Here is a 16,508-nt window from a genome sequence, read left to right as displayed (position 1 = left end):
AGACAAACTATGGTAAAAGCATGTTGGGACAATTTTGGTTGTGAGCATATTCCAACTCCCAAAAATGGATGCGATCTTTGCCGTTAAAGTTGGTTAATGTAAAAATAAGGTAGATTCTAATTTCTGAATTTATGTTATACCTATTACAACTAACAATTATTTGGCAAGAGTACAAAATTATCAATGCAAAAGAAAACTAACTTTACATTTTTATGAACCATATGTATACCATTTTTGTCGAACATTTTTGTATTTTCACCAATCCAAAAATGCCACATAGGTTCCAAGATACACAATTTTAAGTTAACTTTTAATTTCTACAGATGAACAGCACGTCTGTGCAGATCAGATTAGAACATTTAGTGGGTATTTGGCATCAATGTCATTTCTTAGAAAAATGGTCCCACATTGGTGTCACCTCTGAAATCCTTTTTTTTTTTTTTTGGAAAATGCCTAATGTTTGGTTAGCTAATTTCTAAAAAACGTTTGCCCAAGCCACACCTTGGAAATTAGGAAAGGTGTGATTTGAGAAAATGCCCTTTTTGGTGTTTTCTTGTTTTTTCTACTATTGCTAGCAATAATTTTCAAACATGACATTGAAAAACTCTTATATGGTAGTAACAACAATGATACTAAATAAAAAACTCGAAAAAATGTTTTCTAAGAAAATGGCACGCTTATGCAACACTATTTTATGAGAAATGCCTCTCAAGAAATACATTCCAAACACCACTTTAGATTGTGTTTGGCACCATTGCCACTTTTACTTGCAACATTTTAGGTTGATCAATACAAATTGTTATAGAAACACTAAATTCGAGTTTTCTAAAGAACCATTAATGTTTCTTTGGAAATTAACCTCAAATTTAGTGTTTTTTCTATAAATGCTATACCTAATCTAATGGATACATTTTTTTAATGGAAGTGGTTGTTTGATGTGATGTAACAAAATAATTTCTCAAAAATTTGTATTGACCAACACAGAACATTGCAAGTAAAATGACAATTGTTACCAAACACAACCTTAGTAAGCACACCCAATAACCATTCAATTAACTTTTTTTTGACACCTTTGGCATGTATACCCCCAACCTACCCTTGAAAATATTTCAAACAAATTTTTAGAACAATTCTTAGAATATTTATTGAGTGATTATCGATTGTGATCACAAAGTTGTGCCTTCTCTTAAACGTTATTATCTCATCAAATAAACACAATTCTAAAATTTCAAGATTTTGGCTTTAACAACTCTGAACTTTGTGAAAAGGCCAATTTTGATTCTAAGGCTTAATTTGGAAAGAACACAAATACAAATATGAAGAGTATAAAACCTTATATTTTGTATTATTTTGCATATATTTGTGATATACATATTTGTATTCATACTCTTACCAAACTGAGCCTAAAGAATATAAAGGACCATTTAAACAAATAGCATTTGAAATGGTATTGACAGATACAACGTTATTTGGCACTGTTGAAGTTTGAATAAAAGATCACTTTTGACCCTAAAATTTAAAAATTAGTCAATTTAATAAAGTTAATTAGGTTAATTAAATGATCCTAAAGTTTTCGTTTTATTTAATTAAGTTAATTAATTAAATTAACTAAGTTATACTAATTAAGATAATTAAGTAAATTAAACAATTAAATCAATAATTAAATTAATTGAGTAAAGAAAGTAAATCAATTAGATTAAATGAACAAAGTTAATTGTTTACCCTTGAAAATATTTAAAACAAATAATATAATTTAATTGGATTAAATTTTTTAGATCGAAATTGGCCTTACATATATATTCACAACTTACCCTTGAAAATATTTTTTGTTTAAAACAGATTTTTAGACAACCGTCAGAATATTTGTTGGGTGATTATCGATTATGCTCACAAAATTGTGACTATTCTTGAAAGTTATTATCTCATCAAAGTACCAAACAAACACAATTCCATCAAACAAACACAATTACGAAATTTCAAGCAATCATTTTTCTCCACGTTGCGACTTATCTTTTTCGGTGCGCTTTTTGGCGTTGGCCACTATTTTTTTTCCTAACCTTACGACAAGACAACACCACTTTGATGGGATTTTACTGGATAAATACGGCGGCCCAGTTCAATATACAGTCCCGTTCCAGTCCCGTGGACCCCAAGATTGTCAATTCTCACCGTTCCACAACGATCAATGGGGTGTAGGTGAAGCACTACCATGTGTATACACGTTGCACCACTATCGACAGATATAGCACACTGGAATCTTGGCTTCTGCTCACTCGGAAATGGCCACTACTCTGGTGCAGCTCCCAGCGGTCGTTAATGGCAGTTTTCAAAGGAGTGATGTTTCGTTCATGTGTACCCCAAAATCTGAAAATCTGTACTTCACTATTTCTCCTCCATGCACTTTTCAGAGAAAAGGGTCTCGGATTAGGTGGGTGTTAAGTGTTATCTCCATTTTTTTTTTCTAACTTAACTTGGTTTGTCTTTGATTATGCCTATCTGTTCAGACTAGATGCAGATTTTATCTTGTCTCCGATGCAACAGAAGAAATAATTAACTATATAAAATAGTTAAAAAACTGAAAATGGCAATACGGAATCCTGGTTGGTTTTTGTGTGATATATTACTTGAGTTGTGTTTTTGTTAATCTAAAATGGGTTTCTTTCTCTTTTGTTTTGTGTTTTTCTTTTTTCAGTGATTGGTAAGTTGAAATGTGCATTTAGAAAACTGAGTGGGTTCGATTTTTTTTTTTTTTTTTTTTTGTTTCTGATGGATGGTCTAAATTGAGCCATTTTGGCGAACTTCCTACAGATGCCAATCAACTAGTACTGAAGAACCAAAGACGAGAAGAAATCTACTTGACAATGCGAGCAACCTTCTTACAAATTTGTTAAGTGGGGGGAGTATGGGAACAATGCCCATAGCTGAAGGCGCTGTCTCTGATCTGTTTGGCCGACCACTTTTCTTTTCACTCTATGATTGGTTCTTGGAGGTGGTTATCCTTCTTCTCTTTCTATGTTTTATTGTTTATATTGAGTTCTGCTTAAGATATGTATTGAGGATTGTAATTTGTTCATGGAGAGCTTCAGAGCTATTTGTTCCTGCCTTCCAGATGTGGAAATATGTTAGCATCGAAGATAGGGAAATCACATTTTAATCTGTTGTATAACAATTACTGGGACTCTAGTCTGGCTTGACCATGCATTGACATTATTAATAAAGTGATACTTCTTTGTGCTTTACTTTGGTTTCTTGTTCCTATTTCCATCATCATCATCATCATCATCCAAACCTTATCTAATATATGGGGTCGGCTACATGAATCCTGTTTCACCATTCTGTTCTGTTTAAATTGTTTCCTATGTTCCATACTTGGTGCTATATTCCTGCAGTGTGTTAAAATGTTTTATCGTTCTTATTTTTCCCACTGTTGGCATATTTGATAAATTCATCATTGTCATAATTATCTGCCTTGCACCACTAAAGTGGGTTTGACAGCATGGATCCTGTCCAATCATTTTGCTCTATGATCATGTATTCTGGTTTTATTACTAATATCCTAATTTCATTTTCCGGATTTGTTTTGACAGCATGGTTCAGTCTACAAACTTGCTTTTGGACCAAAATCATTTGTTGTTGTATCAGATCCAATTGTTGCAAGACATATTCTCCGTGAAAATGCATTTTCGTATGACAAGGTATTGCGTATTACTCCTTTTGTTTGTTGATTTGTTCTTATTAGAGTTTTATGTTCATGCTTCTGAACTTGGCCCTGAAACCTGTATTTCTTATAGCTCGGAGCTCCCGATTACAATTTCTTTCCTCTTTTAATCCATTAATCATGCTTTAAAATTCATTGGGTCAATGCTACGAAATTATGGGAAGTAAGTTTTCTAGAGCCCTAAAGCCCTAAGTTTTAGAGGCTTGTAAATTGTTGGGAGGCTGGCCAGGAAGACAGAACTTGGAAGGTGGGGCCCAAATGGCGTTTCTTGGTCAAATTGTGATTTCTTACCATACATAGTGCCGTGGTTACACAGTGGACCCATTTCTGTGGCATTGGGTTAGGTACCCTCCACATTTCACCAAGTTTTTTTTTTTTTTTTAAATTATTATTAAAATCTTGCCTGCTTCTCTTCATGCCTTCGCAGGATATTGATTATCTTAATAGTTTCATTTGCACCCTTTGCTCCCATTTTCCTGTTCTTTCTGTATTGCCAAAAGCTTACAGAGGAGGAAGCCCGCTTGAACTAAAGGATAAGGTTGAGCAGGAGAGAGACCAATTGAAAGGGAAAATCATCAGGAGGAGAGTCCTCTCTCTTCTATGCTGGATCAACCTCCAAAGAATTCCAGTGTTTCAGGATCACCTGAAAAGGTATCTACTGGAAATCCTTGTGTCTTCCTTGGCAACCCTTTCCACTGCAATAAAGTTTGCAGAGTAGTTCTCTTAAAGCACCAGGTGCTGCTGGTTGGTATAGGTGGGGTTATTTTGGTCTTGAAGGGAGCCATTTTTTTACGCCTTTTAACCAGAACTGAGAGATGGAGACGTCCAAACTTTTTTTTTTTTGATCAGAAAGAAATTTTATTAATAAAGTAGCAAAGGTTGCAATCAGTTACAAAAGTTATAGATAGCAGAAAAGCATTAATCTAATCTGCACCCACAAACAATCAGTTACAGTTTTGCCTAGTACAATGTAGATTTATTTTCCCCTTGTTTTGCTAGGGTATCCACCACCCCATTTGCGCTTTGTTTGACCCAACCAAACTGAGAGTTGATCCTCCTTGTAAGTATGTCAATTTCTTTGAAGATAAATTTGAGCTTCCAAGGTACTGAAGTGATGTTTTTAGCCCAAGAAATGACCAGTAGTGAGTCTCCTTCTATTTCTAAGTCTGTTATTCCTATCTGCTCAGCCATCTTTAGACCTTGAAGTAGGGCTAGAGATTCAGCCTGTATTGAGTCACCAATACCTATTGGTCCTGAGAATAGTGCCACCACCACACCTTGATGATTTCTAATCACACCCCTATGCCTGCCCTTCCTGGGTTACCAAAAGAACTCCCATCAAAATTTAGTTTTAGTTTAGTGTAGGGGTATTTCTGTCTTTATACTTATGTTGAGGTTTCTGATCTGTAATATTATATTAGAACTAGTGTCCCTCACTTAAGTAAGGGCACATGTGTCTTTTCCATTATGTTAGTAATACAAAACATGTCCGGCCGAATGGGAGAGGTGATTTTTTTCCCTGATTCGAACCAGACTTTTCTTCTCCCCTTTTCTCCTCCTTTCTCTCTCTCTTTCCTTCTTCTTTGTTCTCTCTTCTTGGCTGTTATCGGACTAACAGAACTCAAAGGCAGGCCGAATCATAATATGGTATCGGAGCTCAACTAAGCAACTCGGATCTGCCCAGATTTCTATTTTCTGTGCACTCAATCTAGGGTTTTCTCTTGATTTCTCTGCCATCGATTGGAGATAAGGGAAAGGGCTGAAAAGAAGTGGTTGCCCTCTTCCCTTGGAGGTTTCTATGCCTCCAGTTGTGTTGTTTATGGTCGGTTGCTGTGGTTTCTAAGAAGCCCTCCCCTAATCGATGAAGAGAAGAGGGCTGATTCGTGTGGTGCAGTGGGTGTCTTGTGTGGTCTGATTTTCTTCTTGTGTGGTTTGTTTTTCGGGTGATGAGGTAAGAGATTTCTATGCATATTTTGTTATGAATCAAATAGGAAGTATGTTTTAGATTGTATGATGGGATTTCAGACTGTAGTGTGCTAGGGTTTATGCTGTTTTTTGTGTGATTCGAAGGGGGAGTGGTTCTCATATAGTGGTGAGATTTCAGGTAGCCGTAGGGTAGGGTTTTTTGTGGTGTAAAGAGTGGAACCTTCAGCAATAACAAGTGCTGAAACCAGTGTGGTCAGTGTGATCAAGTAGTGTGCAGTGTGTTGAATTCAGGAATAACAGAATTCAACAATGGGAGATAGCAGTGATAGCAAATCTAATGTGATGATACCTACTGACTACTTGAATGTTCAAATGACCTCCATTAAACTGAATGGAGAGAATTATGTACCTTGGGCTAAATCTGTAGAAGTTTTTCTGAAGGCAAAGAAGGTGAAACACATAAGGGAGGAGAAACCCTCCACTGAATCTCATGAGTATGAAGACTGGGAACAAGAGGATGCACAGATTATCACGTGGTTATGGAACAGTATGGAACCCAAGATTAGAGTAAATTTCATGTTTCTCGACACTGCCAAAGATGTGTGGGACCATGCTAAGAAGTTGTATTCTGGTGAAGACAATACAACTAGAGTATATCAGTTGTATCAGGAATACTTTAATTTGCAACAGGGCAATCAGAGTCTTGAGGAGTACTATGCTAGTATGAGAAACATTCGTAATGAGTTGAATGTTTATCACCCCTCACTTCTGATGTCAAAATTCAGCAACAACAAAGAGAACAACTTGATGTGACTTAATTTTTGGTGGGGCTGAAATCTGAGTATGAACCAGTGCGGGCTCAGATACTATGACGGTCAGCTCTCCCTTCCTTAGAAGAGGTATTTGCTCGACTTCGGAGGACTTCCATTGGATCTATTGAGAACTCTAATGTTTCTGATAGATCAGCCTTTGCAGTGTCAAGGGGCCGTGGTGTTAGAGGTGGAGTTCGAAGAGCTCAATCTGGCCGTGGTGGTAGCCATGGTCCGATATATGGCCGGAGTGGTGGTGGTGGACCTACATATAACCGTGGTGGTGGTCGTATTGGAGGTAGAGATTCAGGAGGAGCTCGTGGCAGAGGACATGGCTCGGGTCCGAGGAGATGTACTCATTGTAGTATGGATGGACATACCATTAATTATTGTTATGACTTGCATGGTCCACCCTCAACTTGGGCCAATCATGCCCTGACTAGTGACACCAGTTTCAGACAGGAGAATCATTCAGCTGATCAGATGCCTCCTACATCCACAAATGTTTTTGGGAAGGAGATGGTGAGTGTTCCCCGTGATGAGTATGAGAGGTTTTTCCAATTCACATATCAGCAGAACACGACTACTTTCGCACACTCAGGTATCGCTTGTTTGGCATCCACACCCAATCCCTGGATTATTGACTCTAGAGCCTCCGATCACATGACTGGAACTCTAGGTGTGTTTTCTTCCCTCTCTCATTGCTCAACATTACAATTTGTTATCCTTGCTAATGGTTCCACATCCTCGATTTGTGGTGTTTGCAATGTTAACTTGACCCCCTTATCTTTATCCTCAGTTTTGTATGTCCCTAAATTTCCGTTTAACCTTATGTCTGTTAGTAAGTTGACCAAGTCACTCAATTGCTCTATTACTTTTTACCCTTCTATGTGTGTTTTTCAGGATCTCAAGACGGGGATGAAGATTGGTGAAGGGCATGAAGCTGGTGGATTGTATTATCTTGACGGTGGTGGAAGAACATCAACAGCTCTCTAGTCATCTCTCTCTCCTCTCTAGTGGCACTGTCGATTTGGTCATCCTTCACTGAATGTTTTGAAATCTTTGGTTCCTTCGTTGAGTCAACTTTCTGTTTTAGATTATGAGTCGTGTCAGTTGGGGAAACATCATCGTGTTCCCTTTAGTCCTAGGGTTGATAACCATGTGTCGAGTCCTTTTTCTTTGGTTCATTCAGATGTTTGGGGTCCTTATAAAGTGATGTCATACAATGGATATAGATATTTTGTCATTTTTGTTGATGATTTTTCAATGGTGATGTGACTCTATTTAATGAAAGAAATGAGTGAATTGTTTACCATCTTCAAAAAATTTTATGCTGAGATTCGCAACCAATTTTGTGTTCGTATTAAAATTTTTCGTTTTGATAATGGTCGTGAATATTTATCTTCATCATTTCAAGAATACTTGGACCAACATGGCATTATACATCAGACCTCCCTACACCCACAACAAAATGGGGTGGTTGAGAGAAAGAATCGTCATCTTTTGGAAACAGCTCGATCCCTCATGCATCACATGAATGTTCCCAAACCCTTTTGGAGTGATGTGGTGCTTATTTCTTGCTTCTTGATTAATCGGATACCCACGTCTATCCTTAATGGTCATTCCCCATTTATTACCTTGTTTCCCACCTTGTCTCCGTTTCCTCTTTCTCCTCGGGTTTTTGGGTGTGTTTGTTTCGTCCATAATCTGGGCCCCGGGAAGGACAAGTTAGATGCACGATCTATTAAGTGCATCTTCCTTGGCTATTCCTGGACCCAGAAAGGGTATAAGTGTTATCATCCTAGTTCTTGACGTTCCTTTGTGTGTGCTGATGTTACATTCTTTGAGTCTACTCCGTTTTTCTTAGGGTCTGGTGATGCTTCTTCCTCCTCATCACCTCCTCCTCTTCCACTTCCAGTTGCCGATTCTGTTCCCCTTGTTCCAACTGTGACCAAGTATCTGATCTTGATCTTCCCATTGCCTTGCAGAAAGGTAAACACACTTGTACCTTTCATCCTATTTCTAATTATGTTTCACTCACTCACCTTTCTGCTTCCCATCGCCAGTTTATCTCTTTGTTATCCTTAGTTGTTGTCCCTAAGGATGTCCAGGAAGCCCTTGCCTCTCCAGGGTGGTGCCGTGCAATGGAAGAAGAGGTCTAATTCATAATCATACTTGGGACCTCACCACTCTTCCTCCTGGGAAGCAGGCTGTCGGTTGTAAGTGGGTTTATACTATTAAGTATTTACTTGATGGTAGTGTTGAGCGCCTGAAAGATCGATTGATTGCAAAAGGGTACTCCCAAACCTATGGTATTGACTACACAGAGACCTTCTCCCCAATTGCTAAGATAGGTTTGATTCGTGTTGTGATCTCTCTTGCTGCTATGTATGATTGGCCCCTCTATCAGCTTGATATCAAGAATGCTTTTTTGCATGGTGATTTGCTCGAGGAGGTCTATATGGAGCAACCACCGGGGTTTGTTGCTCAGGGGGAGGATGGTAAGGTATGCAAACTAAAGAAGGCTATATATGGGCTTAAACAGTCTCCTCGAGCATGGTTTGGTAGGTTCAGTGAGGTGGTAAAGAAGTTTGGTATGAAACAGTGCCAAGTTGATCATTCCGTCTTTAGTCATGACTCTCAGGCAGGAAAAATCCTATTGGTGGTGTATGTAGATGATATTGTTATTACCGGGGATGATAAAATGGGCATTGACAGGTTGAAGACTTTTCTACAGGAACATTTTCAAACAAAGGACCTTGGTAAATTGAAATATTTCTTAGGGATAGAAGTAGCAAGGTCTAAGCATGGTATTAATTTGTGTCAGAGGAAATATGTGCTTGATTTGCTAGAGGAAACAAGTTTGTTAGGTGCTAAACCAACTAAAACACCTATGGAAACAAATACTAAGCTGAGCAGTGATATGGGTGAAGTGTTTGAAGACCCTGGCAGATACCGGCGACTTATAGGTAAACTGAACTACCTAACCATTACTCGGCCAGACATTTCATTTGCGGTTAGTGTGGTAAGTCAGTTCATGTAGAAACCTCTGGTTCCTCATTGGGATGTGGTTCTAAGAATTGTGAGGTATTTAAAAGGGGCCCCTGGTCGTGGTTTGATATACAAAAGTGGTGGAAAACTTGAAATAGAAGTGTTGGTTCGGCTGATATTTTGTTATCCTCTTGTCTGGGTTGGGTATTAAGTCTTTAGTTAATGGGCCTATTTTTATTTAGTGTCTTATTTGACTGGGTGTCCCATCACTAATCAGGGGCATCCTGGTCCTTTTATGCAACTTTATGTATTGTTATTATATAAGTGAATAGGGCCAGCTGATGAACAGTGCCCATTCGAACATTTCTTCCTTTCTCCTCTTCTCTTCCTCTTCTTCCTCTTCTTCTTCCTCTTCTTCTTCTCTGCTCACTTGACAGGTTTAGTTCGGCAAACATGGTATCAGAGCACTAAAACTCGCCTGGTTACAGCAGCTTCCTCGCACCTCTCTCTCTCTCTCTCTCACCTTTCTCTCTATCTTGGTACTGCAAAGAAACCCTAGGTCTGGTCATAGAACCCAGCAGAACCTATTTCTAGGGTTTCCCTTGGTTGTAGGGCCCAAGGGGAGTTAGTCCCAGTAGCTGATGCCCTAAGAGACACACATAGCAAGTTGTAGCCATTCGGCTAAGTGAGATCTGTGTAGAACAGATCTGGAAGAGAGGACTGATCTCAGCAGTCCTAGAACAGTTCGTGGGTGAGGGTTCAGCCTGCGATAGCAGTGGTTAGCGCGTGGTAGAAGCCACAACAGCAAGGTCCAGGCTGCGGCAACAATGGCTAAACACAGCAGAAGGGTTTCAGTTCGGTGCTTCAGCAGTTTGGTGGCTGCTTGCAACAGCAGTAGTTAGAGCAGTACAACAGAGTGGAACTTGGTATTTCAGCCCTGATACGGACCCTCCGGTCTGAGTTTACAGTGCTGCAAGCTCCGTAAGTCTGAAGTGGTTTCATATAACTTGTGTGACAGTTTTTGGTACTCTTGCAAGTTGGAGAAGATGTCTTCCATATCTGGGGAAGTGTCTTCTAGAGATGTTAGGGCTAGTGGGAGGTCTCCTAATCTGGAGAACGCAAATCTACACAGTCTACAGATAACAAATGTGTTGTTGGACGAATACAACTTTAGGGAATGGTCTGTTTCAGCCATGCTCTTTATCACATCCCGGGATCTTACCGGCTACTTGGACGGGCAGAAGAAAGAACCCGAAATAGGGAGTGCTGAATATGCTATTTGGAGGAGAGAGAATGCTACAGTCATGTCCTGGCTACTTGCTTCAATGACTCCAAGGGTAGCTAGGACCGTTCAACACTTCTCCACAGCTGCCAAGATATGGGAAAAGGTGTCTAAGACCTATGGGCAGAAAAAAAATAATGCTGAATCTATAGACTGAATCAAGATATTGCTGCCCTGAGGCAAGGAGATATGAGTGTTGCAACATACTTTGCTACATTGGAAGGACTATGGGAAGAGCTGGATCACCCTCTCATCATTGAATGGGAGAATGCTAGAGACAAGGAGAAACATGACAAACAAGTTGAAGAGGGTAGAGCATTCAAATTTTTGGCTGGCCTAGATCCAATATATGAGAACATAAGGTCCCAAATTCTGGGAAGAGATGAGATGCCTGACTTACATCATGTCTACTACCTTGTGAGAAATGAAGAGGTGAGAAGAAAAGAGATGCAAGTTGATGCTCAAACTAAACTAGCTGAACAGTCTATAGAACATTCAACCCTAATTTCTACAAATCAAAGGGGGAACAAGTTCTCTGACAAGAGACACCTGAAGTGTACTCACTGTGGGGGAGAAAAGCATGTGAAAGAGACCTGTTGGGTTCTCTATCCTCATCTGAAACCAGCTGCATTGAGGTAAGATAAGAAGCACCAGAAGGGCCAATCTGCAAGTGGGAACCTGGCAGCAAGTCACAGTGATGGAGGTTCCAAACACTCATCCATAGTTGCTTCCTCTTCCATGGGCCAAACTACTAGTTCCCAAGGACATGGGTCTATGGATTTCACAGCTGATGAGGTAGAGGTACTTAGCCGGGCACTGGCCCGCCTAAGGACAAATTCCCTTGCTCCCACCTCCCCTGCCAGATCAGGTATTGTCTCCGCCTTTAGTAAAACTAGTTCCATTGATCCAGCCTCCTGGATTATTGATTCCGGTGCGACTGACCACATGACTCACATGTCTTCTTTATTTTCTTCCTATCATTTAATGTCTGGCCAAGACAAGATGAAGGTTGCTGATGGTTCCCTCTCTACCATATCTGGGAAAGGAGTGGTTGACCTAAACAAGGACCTCTCACTCAAATCTGTCTTGCGTGTTCCCAATCTCTCTTCAAACCTTTTATCTGTTTCAAAACTTACCAAGAACATGAACTGTAGCATAACCTTTTTTCCTACTCATTGTGTTTTTCAGGACAGTTTGACGAAGAGAACGATTGGGAGCGGTCATGAGCGTGGAGGCCTCTACTACCTTGATGCAGACATTAGTTCGGCCCTACAAACATCTACTATTAGTGGTCAATCTAATGTGGAGTCATTAACTAAGCTACACCTGTGGCATGCTAGGCTAGGTCATTTACAGTTTTCGTCATTGGAAATGTTGTTTCCGGAATTGTTCCAACGTGTTTCAAGTCAAAAGTTAGTCTGTGAAGTCTATCAATTATCAAAACAGTGTAGAACTGTGTATTCAACTTCCAGTAATGAATTTCAAGCACCTTTTGACTTAGTCCACTCTGATGTTTGGGGTCCTCCCATTGTTTCTATTGATGGCTATCGATACTTTATCAATTTTATTGATCACTATTCTCGATGCACATGGATCTACTTATTAAAGACACGAGATGAAGTGCCGCGGATAACCATGGCATTTTGCAAAATGATTGAAACACAGTTTGGCAAGAAAATCAAGCAATTTAGGTCAGATAATGCTGCTGAACATTTCGAAAGGTCCTTAAACTTGTTTATGGAGGATGCGGGAATGATCCATCAGTCATCTTGTGCTAGTACCCCCCAACAGAATCAGGTTGCTGAGCGCAAGAATAAACACTTATTGGAGACTACACGAGCTTTACTATTTCAGCACAAGGTTCCAAAAGCCTATTGGTCTCAAGCAATCCTTACTGCATCATATCTGATAAACCGAATGCCATCTAAGGTCTTGGGGATGAAGACTCCATTTTCTGTTCTTTGCCCTTACCTTCCTGTTTTTTCTCTTCCATTGAGGGTCTTTGGGTGTGTCTGTTTCATACATGTCAAGGATCCGAAGAAGACCAAATTGGATCTTCGAGCTACGAAGGGAATTTTCTTGGGGTACTCTCCTACTTAGAAGGGATACAAGTGTTACGATCTAGTCACCAAGAAAAAATGTCACAAAAGATGTGGTGTTCTTTGAGTCTCAATCCTACTTTCAATCTTCCCCGGATCCTCTTCAGGGGGAGATTAGTGGGATGGAAGAGGACCCTCCTGTTGATCCTTCTATTCCCTCCTTCTTTGTGCCCCTCTCTGCCTCGGATCTTCCATCCTCTCCTCTTGATCCTCCTAGTTGTAGTATCCCAGGTAAATCTAGTGAGGCTCCCATTGGCCCAGCTACTACTAGTGATGTTGCAAATGTTACTAAAGACTTCAGCAGGCAGCAGAAAGATATTAGAATCACCTACAATAGAAGGAAGAAGAGTCCTCCAACTCATGACAGCAACCAATTGGACTTGGATCAACCTGTCTCAGTAACTCAAGGTAATCCTATCAATTCCTCTGACTTGGATCTTCCAATTACCCTTCGTAAGTCTACCCGTTCTTGTACTATCAGACACCTCATTGCTGATTTTGTGTCTTACTCACATTTGTCCCCTCGTTATTGTTCTTTTGTGTATGCTCTCTCTTCTGTGCATGTTCCTACTAGGTACTCAGAGGCGGTGTCTGACCCAAAGTGGAAAGAGGCTATGAATGAAGAAATGAAGGCCTTAATGAAAGCGGGGACTTGGGAATTAGTAGATCTACTAGAAGGGAAAGACACTGTTGGATGCAAGTGGGTGTTCATTGTGAAGCATAGGGACGATGGGTCCATTGAAAGATACAAGGCTAGACTCGTAGCAAAGGGATTTACTCAAAAGGAAGGAATTGACTACAAAGAAACTTTTGCTCCGGTAGCAAAACTCAACACTATCAGAGTTCTACTATCATTAGTTGCAAATTTCTCGTGGGAGCTTCATCAGCTGGATGTGAAGAATGCCTTTTTAAATGGTGATCTACATGAGGAGGTATTCATGGATCCTCCACCAGGTTATGAATTTGGCAGGAAAGTGTGTAGACTGAGAAAAGCACTATATGGCCTTAAACAGTCCCCTCGAGCTTGGTTTGAAAAGCTATGTGGAGCCATGAAGAAAGGTGGTTATACGCAAAGCGGGGCAGATCATACCCTATTCATAAGGAAGAGAAATGGGAAACTTACAGCTCTTATCGTCTATGTTGATGATATGGTAATTACTGGGGATGATAAGGAAGAGATTAAAAGGCTGAAGGAGGTCCTAGCTGCTGAATTTGAAATCAAAGACTTGGGTCAACTGAGATACTTTCTAGGGATTGAAGTTGCTAGATCCAAAGAGGGCATCTATATATGTCAACGGAAATACATCCTTGACCTTCTACAAGAGACACGCATGTTGGGGTGCAGACCAGTAGATACTCCAATAGACCCAAACCATGGTCTACAGGAGTCGGTAGGAGAGGACTACCCTGATAAGGAAAGATACCAAAAGCTAGTGGGGAAGTTAATTTACCTGTCTCTCACTCGTCCTGACATTGCTTATGTTGTTCATATTGTCAGTCAGTTCATGCACAATCCAAAAATTCCTCACATGAAAGCTGTAGAAAGGATTCTCAGATATTTGAAGTTTTGCCCTGGGAAAGGGATTCTGTTCAGAAAAAACAATAAAATTGAAGTTGAAGGATATACTGATGCAGATTGGGCTGGTTCTGTGGGTGACAGAAAGTCGACTTCAGGATACTGCACCTTTGTTGGAGGAAATTTAGTTACATGGAGAAGTAAAAAACAAAATGTGGTTGCCAGTTCTAGCGCAGAGGCTGAATATCGGGCTATGGCTCATGGTGTTGTGGAATTGTTGTGGCTTAAGATTCTTCTTGGTGAACTGGGAGTGAAGATTGAGTGTCCTGTCAAGTTGTACTGCGACAACAAGGCTGCCATCAACATTGTAAATAACCCAGTGCAACATGATAGAACAAAACATATTGAGATAGACCGTCACTTTGTTAGAGAAAGAATAGTCTCAGGAGAACTTTGCATTCCTTACACTCCCTTAGAGATGTAGATTGCAGATGTCTTAACTAAAGGGCTAACCACAGTGAAATTCTTGGACTTACTTGGCAAGCTAAACATGATTGACATCCATGCTTAGCTTGAGGGGGAGTGTTGGTTCGGCTGATATTTTGTTATCCTCTTGTCTGTGTTGGGTATTAAGTCTTTAGTTAATGGGCCTATTTTTATTCTTATTTGATTGGGTGTCCCATCACTAATTAGGGGCATCCTGGTCCTTTTATGTAACTTTATGTACTGTTATTATATAAGTGAACAGGGCCGGCTGATGAACAATGCCCATTCGAACATTTCTTCCTTTCTCCTCTTCTTCTTCCTCTTCTTCTTCTCTGCTCACTTGACAGGTTCAGTTCGGCAAACAAGAAGGATATACTGATGCTGATTGGGCCAGTTCTATGTTTGATAAGAGGTCTACCACAGGCTATTGCACTTTTCTTGGGGGTAATCTGGTGACATGGAAAAGTAAGAAGTAGACAGTCGTGGCGAGAAGCAGTGCAGAGGCAGAATATAGAGCTATGGCAGATACTGCTTGTGAATTAGTGTGGTTAAGGAACCTTCTACAGGAGATAGGATACAATATTAACACTCCAATGAAGCTCTATTGTGACAATCAGGCTGCGGTTCATATTTCTTCTGATCCGGTGTTTCATGAAAGAACCAAGCACATAGAGGTTGACTGTCACTTTGTGAGAGAGAAGGTGCTAAATGGAGTGATAGACACTGCATATGTTAACACAGGGAACCAGTGGGCAGACTTATTTACAAAAGGGTTGAGTCAGGGAAGAGTGGACTACATATGTAACAAGTTGGGATTATATGATATATACTCACCAGCTTGAGGGGGAGTGTTAGTGTAGGGGTATTTCTGTCTTTATACTTATGTTGAGGTTGTTGATCTGTGATATTATATTAGAACTAGTGTCCCTCACTTAAGTAAGGGCACATGTGTCTTTTCCATTATGTTAGTGATATAAAACATGTCTGGCCGAATGGGAGAGGTGATTTTTTTCCTTGATTCGAACCAGACTTTTCTTCTCCCCTTTTCTCCTCCTTTCTCTCTTTCTTTCCTTCTTCTTTCTTCTTCTCTCTTCTTGGCTGTTATCGGACTAACAAAACTCAAAGGCAGGCCGAATCATAATAGTTCAGTGTCAGTGGCTTCCATTCCTCACTCACAATTACTTTGGGTGCATCTGTTAGTGCTACTTCAGCCCAACTTCTTAAAATCTCATTCGTGGAGAAATTTTTGAATAGCTCCATGGTCTTCACCCAATGTGCAGTTTTGATGTGAGATGGCCCACCTTTAGATCTCAGCACCTCCACGTAAGTTCTCCTCTGGGCCGTTGGATTCTTCTGCTCGAGACTTCCACACGACCTTTCAGTTCCCCCAGAATTCTGGTCACCTTGGCCTTTTGGGCGGTCCACCCAACTGTTGCCACATGTTCTCCAACAGTCCACATCAGCATCGTCTTCCCCACCTTCTCCTCTTCCCGACCACCACTGTGCTTCAATGGAGGAGGCAATCCAGACACTATGCCACACACCTGCCGATTGGATCTCTATTAGCTGTGGGATCGATTCTGGAGCTGCTCCTACCAATCGCACCTTAGCTGCCCGGAGGTCTGAGAAGCTGTATGATTCCATTTCTCCCCCGCACATTTTAGAGATTTTAGTAAGGATG

At 40.3% G+C, this 16,508-nt stretch overlaps 1 protein-coding gene across 1 annotated transcript in view; it reads left to right on the top strand.

The window, feature by feature from the left end:
• The first annotated feature begins 2,103 nt into the window (after positions 1–2,103).
• The window catches only part of CYP97B3 (cytochrome P450, family 97, subfamily B, polypeptide 3), a 107,674-nt gene continuing 93,269 nt past the window's right edge, over positions 2,104–16,508 (top strand). Inside the window, exons 1-3 of the mRNA XM_010262321.3 lie at positions 2,104–2,428; positions 2,809–2,989; positions 3,588–3,695. Of these exons, the coding sequence (XP_010260623.1) occupies positions 2,280–2,428; positions 2,809–2,989; positions 3,588–3,695 (438 nt within the window). The 5' untranslated portion in view covers positions 2,104–2,279. The remainder of the gene's footprint in view (positions 2,429–2,808; positions 2,990–3,587; positions 3,696–16,508) is intronic.

This window comes from Nelumbo nucifera, chromosome 7 (genome assembly GCF_055504915.1).
Source record: "Nelumbo nucifera cultivar China Antique chromosome 7, China Antique-T2T, whole genome shotgun sequence".
In the NCBI taxonomy this organism is placed as follows: Eukaryota; Viridiplantae; Streptophyta; class Magnoliopsida; order Proteales; family Nelumbonaceae; genus Nelumbo; species Nelumbo nucifera.
The sequence above is the reverse complement of the archived record's forward strand: the minus strand, read 5'-3'. Positions and strand labels throughout refer to the sequence as shown.